The sequence below is a fragment of the Perognathus longimembris genome, chromosome 5 (assembly GCF_023159225.1).
Source record: "Perognathus longimembris pacificus isolate PPM17 chromosome 5, ASM2315922v1, whole genome shotgun sequence".
NCBI lineage: Eukaryota > Metazoa > Chordata > Mammalia > Rodentia > Heteromyidae > Perognathus > Perognathus longimembris.
This window is the reverse complement of record NC_063165.1, coordinates 30,136,125-30,146,462: the sequence shown is the minus strand read 5'-3', so window position 1 is coordinate 30,146,462 and position 10,338 is coordinate 30,136,125. Positions and strand designations below refer to the sequence as shown.

General features: G+C 35.3%; 1 protein-coding gene across 1 annotated transcript in view; it reads right to left on the bottom strand.

Annotated features, from left to right (window-relative positions):
* Positions 1–562: 562 nt before the first annotated feature.
* The window catches only part of Arl6 (ADP ribosylation factor like GTPase 6), a 36,839-nt gene continuing 27,063 nt past the window's right edge, over positions 563–10,338 (bottom strand). The window contains exons 7-8 of the mRNA XM_048346469.1: positions 5,588–5,643; positions 563–1,373 (exon numbers count right to left, since the gene is read on the bottom strand). Of these exons, the coding sequence (XP_048202426.1) occupies positions 1,348–1,373; positions 5,588–5,643 (82 nt within the window). The 3' untranslated portion in view covers positions 563–1,347. The remainder of the gene's footprint in view (positions 1,374–5,587; positions 5,644–10,338) is intronic.

Below are 10,338 nucleotides of genomic sequence, written 5' to 3'. Positions count from 1 at the left end.
TGGAATTAGATATAACTTTGGCAAACAACAGAATGTAACTCTAAAAAATCCATGTGTTAAATGAAGGCTCTCGTGAAGCTCCTTTACAAACTGGAGCTTAGTGCGATGTGTTCATGAATGAACAGTAACAAGCTAGTTTGCTTCCTAAATGCTATGAGGTGAGTAACTCCACACCATGTTTTAGCCATGAAGGACTGCTCTGCCACAGGCCCAAAAACATCATCATAACTAAAACCTCTAGAATCTGACTTACAATAAACCTTTTTTTCTTATCTCATATCTTTTACCACAGTAACAAAGAGGTAACTAGCAAAGAGGAATTGTAAAGGAAAACAATAAGAAAGCATCAGGGCTGGGGATATGGCTTAGTGGTAAGAGTGCTTGCCTCCTATACATGAAGCCCTGGGTTCAATTCCCCAGCACCACATATATAGAAAACGGCCAGAAGTGGCGCTGTGGCTCAAATGGTAGAGTGCTAGACTTGAGCTAAAAAAAGCCAGGGATAGTGCTCAGGCCCTGAGTCCAAGGACTGCCAAAAAAAAAAGGAGAAAGCATCAGTTATAAATATCTCAGATGTAAAGGTATAATATTTTCCTTCAGCCAATAAATAAAATTATTTATTATACATAAAAGGTACATAAAGTATTTCACATTAAAGCTTTTAATTTCTATGATGCTAGGTATAACATATATCCCTAACATAATTTCCTAGTGGTAGGCCTGACTATTAGGTGTAGAAATGTTTGGTATTTATTAATAAATACATTCAGCTGAACTTAGCCTTGGATCATTTACACATGCTTGACAGTAAAACATCATATTAGTACAGAATTATTCTTTTCAGCATGAACAAAACAAACATACTAGTTGGTATGATGCATTTTTTGTTTTATTGATAATGATAGATAGTAAAAAATTTAAAATATATTAACTACCCGTAGTCCCTTATAAATATTTCAGTTCACACTGTAACAGTCTTAGTACAAATGAAAATTTTAAACAATTAAAAATACATTAAAACTATTATAAATCATGATAGGATATTAAGATGACTTATAACTCTGACTTTTAAACTTCTAATTACAACTAAACAAAGACCTTTACCAAGAATCTGCTAATTCAAGGAAGTCCTTTTTGAAGGGAGATATATTATTCATGAAATTAATGGCCAGAATAGTACACCTCATCCCCTGTGATCTTAAATAGCTCATTCAGACTCCATACAGACAAGTAAGAATATTATAAAATGTTTTTGGAGGTCCATACAATTTTTAAAAATTCAAAGTAGTCTGTTTTCCTTAGCTACACCCTTTGAATTCACTGTTGAGGTTTCCAGAGACTATCTTCTCACGTCTTCACAGCCTGGATCTGATCTGATAAATAAAAAAACATCATTATCAGTCTCTACATGGCAAAACCTAATTTCTGAAGCAAGACAAATCAACTGTGACATGGTAAAATTCAATGAATGCATGTTTTTATAAAGCACAATACCATAGATCTAATTTTTTAGTTGAAGTTGTACATGCAGATAATTAAAGAATTAATTAGCTCTACAATGCTTGTATGGAAAATAGAGGCACCCTGTTTCATCTCTCCTCCCTTTTATTTTTATTTTTTATTGCCAGTCCTGGAGCTTCAACTCAGGGGCTGGGCACTGTCCCTAAGAAAGCCTCTTTGTGCTCAAGGCTAGTGCTCTACCAGTGAGCCACAGCGCTACTTCTGGCCTTTCCTAAATAGTTTATTGGAGATGAGAATTTCAGGGACTTTCCTGCCTGGGCTGGCTTCAAACTGCAATCCTCAGATCTCAGCCTCCTGAGTAGAGAGGATTATAAATGTGAACCATCAATGTCTGGCTTTCTCCTCCCTTTGAAAAGCAACTCGTTTCAACAGTACTTTAATGTTATTTCTCAGGATATCAATAATGTAATCAGCTCTGATTCCCATACTGCTCTTTTGAAACCCTGATATTTCTAATATTCTCAGTCTCTTCACCTAGTAGATGCAGCAGCCATTAACAATATGATGACGACGTCGTGAATGTTATCACAGCTGAGAGAACATGATATTCTCTGGTTACTCTTCTGTACCACATTTTGTTTTTCTTGAAGATAAATGTCCCTCAACTTCTACCAACCCATTTATTTAGTTATTTCCTACTACTCTTATCTTAAAGGCTAACACAGTATAACGAAAACTGTCTTTTATTCTATAGTGACAATATAATGACATTGCCTAAGAATGTAATTCCGTTATTTTCTGCACAGACTTTTCCAGGCCTTGACTAATTATTATACAGCTTTCAAGTTGATGTTGACAAGTTTGACATATTCAATTTCCTTATCCTTACATGAAAGCTGCTGGTTTTCTCAGAAAGTTTGTAGAATTTTCACTGTCATCTGTGTTAAGATTAACAATGATATACCTTAGTGTGGGGAATTTTTTCTTCTATTGTATTAGGCTCTCAAAGATTCCTTTCAACTTAATAATGATTCAGTTTGCTACCCTGTGTTTTCTCTGTGTCTTATTTGGCTATCTGAATTCCTTAATGTGATCTGTACCTTCTTTTTTTTTTGTTTGTTTGTTTTTGGTTTTTTTTTGGCCAGTCCTGTGCCTTGGACTCAGGGCCTGAGCACTGTCCCTGGCTTCTTCCCGCTCAAGGCTAGCACTCTGCCACTTGAGCCACAGCGCCGCTTCTGGCCGTTTTCTGTATATGTGGTGCTGGGGAACCGAACCTAGGGCCTCATGTATCCGAGGCAGGCACTCTTGCCACTAGGCTATATCCCCAGCCCGATCTGTACCTTCTTTTCTTTCCAATTTCCTATTCTTTGTCAGTCTTCTAAACTTTTAGGGAAAGTGGCTCTTTTTTTTTGTGTGTGTGTGTGTGTGTGTGAGTTTTCCATTTTATTATTTTAATTTTCCAAAAAGTCCTTTTTTGTTCTCATTCATTTTTAGTAATAGATTTTGTTCATGAAAATGTCATCTTCTCATCTTTTTAAGGATATTCTTTAATAGTTATATCCTACTTTTTTATTCTGTCTTTCTTATTTACTTACATTTCCATATTTCATGTTTTTATACTCAAATAGAGATCTTTTGCTATTTTTCATGAGCAAACAATAAAAATACTGACTACAATTTGGAAGTGTATATGTTGATTGTCATGTGTGGTCATCATTCTAGTGTGTCTGGATATTTATTTGGGAATCTCTAATAGTAATACCTATAGATTTTTCCTCTTAACTTAGTCCGACACCCAGAGATAATCTTCCTATCCTGTGCTTACTGCTCGTGTCATCCGGAAAAAGTGAAACATAGATGAGAATCAAAATGTTTCATATGCAAAATTTCAGCCAATCTTCATTTATACCTAGTACTTTGCAAACCAGAGATAGTATGCTTGACTTTTTGCAAAGAGTAAGACTTCAAACTTCTTACAGGGGCAGAATACACAAATATTATCTGCTCTTCTCAGCTCTTTCTTCATATTTATTTTTCCATTACTACCATTCTCTGAGCCTTTGAGTTCGAGCACCTGCAAAGTAAATCAGGCTACACTCCAGCTTCCTCTAGTGCTACATTCAGTTTTATGAGGCTTGTTAAGTCAGTTAACATCCTTCAGAAACCCAGGTTCGAAAACTTGGTTGGAAATCACACTACTTTCATTCTTTAGGCCCATGTACATGGACACAATGTTTTTGTTATTAGTGATATTTAAGGAAGGGATAGAATTAGAGCATGTGTTCAACACTCTTAATTGGAATATCCATATGCATAGTATATGAAGATTTAATATTTAAATCTAGAAGTGGGCTAGAAGAGTTTAGTAAAAGTGGTCTCTGTGATGGGAGGCTCTGGAGTTGATGCCTAGCACCCCAAAACAAAGCAAACAAAATATTTAATATCTAGAAGTATTATCAACCTTTGCCTGCTATAATGTGATAGATAGTTCAGTACTTATTTGGGAAGAATATATAAAAGTTTCAGAGCTTGAAAAATTTGAAGTTTTTAAAATGGCTTCTGTATATTCTCTGATGGTTATAAAAAGAAACACCACATGGTCTATATATATGTATGTATAGGTATGTATAGGTATACCTATATATATATACACATATATATGACTTGAGATTTTAAAAATGGAATAGAATCATACATTCATGTATACGAGTCAAGCACTCTTGCCACTAGGCCATATTCCCAGCCTCCTCAGAAGATACTAAGACATATTAACTAATAAAGAGGTTCATCATTATCAATAAGTAGTGGAATAAATATATTGGATTCCTGCCGCTTATAGAAAACAGAAATAGTAGTACTTGTTGCAGAGTACAGTTGTGAAGGGAACACTATGTAAAAACAGCAATAACAGAATTAGTTCCTACAATGTGTCCTTACAAAGACTTATGAGGTAAGACATATCATGGACCAGACAAGAAACAAAAATTTCTAACCAAAAATTGCAATTGATACTGTGATTGGATCATTACTGACACCTAGTGGCCTAGCTGGTATACATGAATAAAACCAGAGGGGGGGGCGGGACCTAGATGACTATCAAGTTATTTTCAGTAAATATAATTATATAATTTCTATCATATGGTAAGGTTAGGCCCTTGTGGATAAGGAATTAGAGCCGAAAATAGGCTTCTGTTATCTTCTCTGGGATTATCCTTTGTAACTCTTAGTTTCTAGTGGGAATCCAATCCATAAGTTTGACCTTTTAACCACAGTCTAAGAAACTAAGTTTGAGAGTTCACAGTAAAATGCCACATGTTATTCTGAGAACAGTAAGACCTCTTCAGTTAAGTTGTACATATAAGATATGACTAGCATATTCAAAACTGCTTAAATACAAGAGACAAAAATAATTAGGTTTTGTATTTAATGAGAACATTTCTCAACTGTTTATAAAACATTTAGTCTTGAAAAGCAAGGTACTCTTACAGAATGTGCTGTAGCAAACATTTCTGCAAAAAGGAGGGAGGAAAAAAGTCACATAAAGCAGGTATCAAAAGGCTAGTAGTAAAAGAAATTAGAATTTATAACCACAAGACTATAATTAGAATTTATATTTTATTATTTGCCCTTTTCAGAGTGGGGAAATTTCTAATAGAAATGATCACTAATCATTCTATTTAAAATTGAAAATTTGACCTGGCCATCTAGATTCTATAGAAAGGGCATATAGAAAATGGCTTCACTAACATCTAAGTATTTGATATAGTGATAGGCCTGTTCCCACCTATAATAACTAGTATGATGAAAACAGGATAGCAGACACACACTATATGTACACATGAATCTATGGAGATATGTGTGTGTATTAGTGTGTGTGTGTGTGCTTCAGCTACTAGATTGAATTAAAAGAATTTAGTGTCATAATATAAATTATTTTCTAGATTTGTCGTATGTAACAAAGAAAATGGAGCAAGGTACAGGATACTTACTGTACTGTTATTTCTGACAGCAAAAAATTGATGGAAACAAAAGAAAAGAAGCAATGATATAACAAAACAAAATATAAAATAGGCAATATATGAATGGAAAAGAAACAAATGCTAAAATGTAGTACTTTGTGATGTACCTTGAAGCCAGTCGATTCCTTCTTGTAATCCTTCTCCCTTTACAGCATCACTTGCACTGAAACAAGACACATTCCATTATTATCATACAACTGCAGACATAAAAAAAGACAATTTTCCACATGGCAAATCAATTATGGTCTAGCAACGTATATTTGAGCCAACTTGTAAAGTACTGAATTTGAATATACAAAGAAAATAGAAGTCTCAGGACTCAGGAATTCCCAAAAGATGAGAAAAAATATATTTCTTAGAGACATTTTGAGAAGTCTATCTAAAATTATCATTCAAGGAATAGTACTTAGGCTAAATTAACAACATGTATGTTTGAGTTATTCCTCTCATGGTGGAAGTTTCCTTGAACCCACTATCCTACTTCACTCAGTCCCAATGATTCTACAGTATATATTCATTAGAAACACAGCCTGGGGCTGGGAATGTGGCAAAGTGCTTACCTAGCACACATGAAGCCCTGGATTCAATTCCTCAGTACCAAATAAACAGAAAAAGCCAGAAGTGGCACTGTGGCTCAAGTGGTAGCCTTGAGCAAAAAGAGCTCAGGGTCAGTACTCAGGACCTGAGTTCAAGTCCCAGGACTGGTTAAAAAAAAAAAAAAGAAGGAAACACAACCATTGGACGGAAGGATGTTACTTGAAAGGGAATGGTAGAAGGAAATAAAAAAACCAACAGAATTAAATCATAGTCTTACATTCACTAGCTCTAAGAACCTAGATAATTACTTAGCTCTTCTTTAGTTTCAGCATCTGTACAATGAGTAATGTTACCATTGACCTCATCTTGTTATTGTGGGAACTCAATATGAAGTACATATATAAAACATCTAAAATAGTCACCTTAACTAACATATCTTTGTGATATTTTATATGTAAGTTATAGAAACTAAAATAATACGAGAGTAGTGTATCAAGTAATATTTTTGAAACAGATTAATAGTTTTTCATAAAATATTATTGATTTTTAAAAATATTATATAATTAATGGATAATTGCAATTTCTGAATGAGTACTAAAATATAGTATTTAAAATACTTAAACATTAATTTGCTTCTTATAAAAATTACCACCAACTTATTTATAATTTTATTGTTATTAAGGTGTTGCACACGGGGATTACAATTCCCTAAGTCAAGTAATGAAGACACACACACACACACACACACACACACACATATATTATTATCAAACTGAGTTACAGAGAGGTTACAGTTTCATACATTAGGCATTGGATACATTTCTTGTACTGTTTGTTACCTCGTCCCTCTTTCCCCCCCATCTTTTTCCCTCCCCCCCATGAGTTGTTCAGTTCATTTACACCAAACAGTTTTGCAAGTATTGCTTTTGTAGTTGTTTGTCTTTTTTTATCCTGTGTCTCTCGATTTTGGTATTCCCTTCCAATTTCCTAGTTCTAATACCAGTATACTCGGTTTCCAATATACTCACATAAGATACAAAGAAAGTGTAGGTACAACCACAGGAAGGTGATACAAGAACATCATCAATAATAGAGGCTACAATTACATATGGCACGTTGAAAGTAGTTACAACAATCGTTTCCATAACATGGAGTTCATTTCACTTAGTATTATCTTATGTGTTCGTAAGGGTATAGCTATTGGGCTCCTGAGATCCTCTGCTGTGACTTGCCTAAACCTGTGCTAATTATTCCCTATAAGGGAGACCATAGAGTCCATGTTTCTTTGGGTCTGGCTCACTTCACTTAGTATAACTTTTTCCAGGTCCTTCCATTTCCTTACAAATGGGACAATGTCATTCTTTCTGATAGAGGCATAAAATTCCATTGTGTATATGTACCACATTTTCCTGATCCATTCTTCTACTGAGGAGCATCTGGGTTTGTCCCAGATTCTAGCTATGACAAATTGTGCTGCGATGAACATTGTTGTGCTGGTGGCTTTAGTGTGATTATGTTTGTGGTCTTTTGGATAGATACCCAAAAGTGGGGTTGCTGGGTCATAGGAGAGTTCTATGTATAGCCTTCTGAGGAATCTCCATACTGCTTGCCAGAGTGGCTGAACTAGTTTACATTCCCACCAACAATGGAGTAGGGTTCCCTTTTGGCCACATCCCCTCCAACATTTATTATTGTTAGTTTTGTTGATATAGGACATTCTTACTGGGGTGAGATGGAATCTCAATGTTGTTTTGATTTGCATTTCTTTTATGGCCAGTGATGTAGAGCACTTTTTTATATGTCTCTTGGCCATTCTCATTTCCTCATCAGAGAAGTGTCTTTTTAATGAAGACACTTCTGCTTTACGTGTTTTCCCCTCCCCTTCTGGCCCACAAGTTGGTATAGTCTGTTTTCCATACTGTATATTGAAAACTGTGACTGCATTCATTCACCCTTCTTCCCTCCACTTCTATGCTCCTCATCTACCTCCCCAAAAGACAAGCAAAATAAAACAAAAACAAGCAATGCCAACAATACCAACACCAACAAGAAAACAGGTTTCTTCTTCCTGGAATCTTGGATGTTCAGAGGAGGTAAGCCTTGGGGTTCCTCCCCTAAGAATATCCTCCTTTAGTCTAATTGCATGTGAATGGCCAGAACACTGTAAAAGTTCAGTTCTGCTGTACTTTAGATCTAGCTTCCACATATGTGAGGAAATATGCCATTTGACTCTCTGAAATTGGCATCCTCATTTAACAAGATTTGTTTTAGATCTATCCCATTACATTGCAAATGGCTTATTATTATTCTTCCTAATGAATGAGTAAAATTCCACAGTGTATATGTACCACAATCTTTCAATCCATTCTTCTATTGTGGGATACCGGGGCTGTTTCCATAACTTGACTATTGTGAATAGTATAGCCATGAACATGGATGTGAAAGTCTTTACCACATCCTGACTTGCAATGTTCTAGGTAATGCCCAAGAGTGGAACCTTGAGGAACCTCCAAACTGCCATTCAATGGTTGTACTCGCTTACATTTCCACCAACATTCCAATGGGGTTCCTTTCTCCCAATATCCCACCAGCGTTTGTTGTTCTTTAAATTTTCAATACTGGCCAATCTAACTGGGGTGAGATGGGATTTCAAAGTTGTTTATGGCCAGGGATGATGAGCATTTGCTCATGCTTGCCATTCCTACTTCTACTGAGAAGCCTCTCTTTAGCTTCTCTGCTCATTTGTTTAATGGTTTATGACCTTTCATTGGGGAGGATGGGTCATTTCTTAAGCTCCTTGTATATTTTGGATATTAGGATTTTGTCAGGTGTATTGCTGGTAAAGATCTTCTTTCAGTCTGTTGGCTGTCTTTCTAACTGAATAACTAGTATCTTTCCTGTGATGAAACTTTATTTTGATGTAACCCTGTTTGTCAGTTCCCTCCTATATGCTCTGCTCCTGGGTCTCTTCAAAAAGTTCCTGCCTTTGCCTAAACTTCTAATCCACCTTACAGTAGTTTCAAAGTTTCAGGTCTGACTTTGAGTTGATACTGGTGCATGGTGACACACATTTTTAGTTTTCTACATATGGATTTCTGGTTTTCTCATCACCAATTATGGAAGAGGCTACTTTTTTCCTACTGCATATTTTTGGTTCCCTTGTCAAATACCAGATAGCTGTAAGTATATGACTTTATTTCTGGGCCTTCTAGTCTGTTCCACTGATCTTCAACCCTATTTTTGTGCTACTACAAAGTAGGGTTTTTTTTTTTTTAATTAAAAAGTTATTATAGCGCTGTAGCAGAGTTTAAGGTCATACCTCAGCATTTTTTTTTTTTTATCTAGAATTGATTTAGCTTTTCAGTCTTTTGTTGTTCCATATTAATTTTTGGATTGTTTTTCTCTACCTTGGTGAAGAATGTCATTGGGATTTTGATGGGGATAGTATTGAACTTGTAAATCACTTTGAAAGTATGGCCATTTTCATGAAATTAATTCACTTATCCACGAACATGGGAGGTCTTTTCATTATTTCCTGATGTTCTTTCCCATTTCTTCAGAATTTTATAGTTTTTACTATAGAGAATTTTTTGCATCTTTTGTTAGGTTCATCCCTAATTTTTTTTTGAGACTATCTATTGTACATGATTCCTGATTTTCCTACTTGCTTATACACTGTTGGTATACAGAAAAGCCACTGATCTTTCATGGGCTGATGTTGAATCCTGCTATTCTGCCAAAGTTATTGATCGGCTCTAGGAGCTTGGGGATGGAGTCTCCAGGTCCTTTAGATATATACCATGTCAGCTACAAATAGGGATAGTTTGACTTCTTCTTTCCTTATATGGATCTCTTTTGTCTTTCTCTTGCCTTGTTGCTCTGGCTAGTAGTTCCAGCATTATACTGAAAAGGAATAAAAACAGTGGATGTCCACTGGGAGGAAATGGTTTTGTTTTTCAGCAGTTATTTTCATGTTGGCTATTCATCTGTCATATTCAGCCTTTATTATTTTTGGTTTGTTCTGTTTTTCGAGAAGGTTCATTTGTATCATGAGTTGTCTCTGTTATGTATGCACTTAGAGCTATGAATTTTTTTTTCTCACCACTGCTTTTGTTGTAGCCAGAGGTTCTGGTAAAATGTGTTCATTTTCACTGGATTGTAAGAACTTCCTGATTTCCTTATTCCACAGTGTTGTTAGTCTCCATGTGCTTGAGTTTTGTCTTTTCTTTTGGTATTATTTTTTGCTGTTGAGTTTTAATTAAATTCCATTGTGATCAGATAGGATATAGCAAATTATTTCTGTCTTTTTTTCATTTTGTCA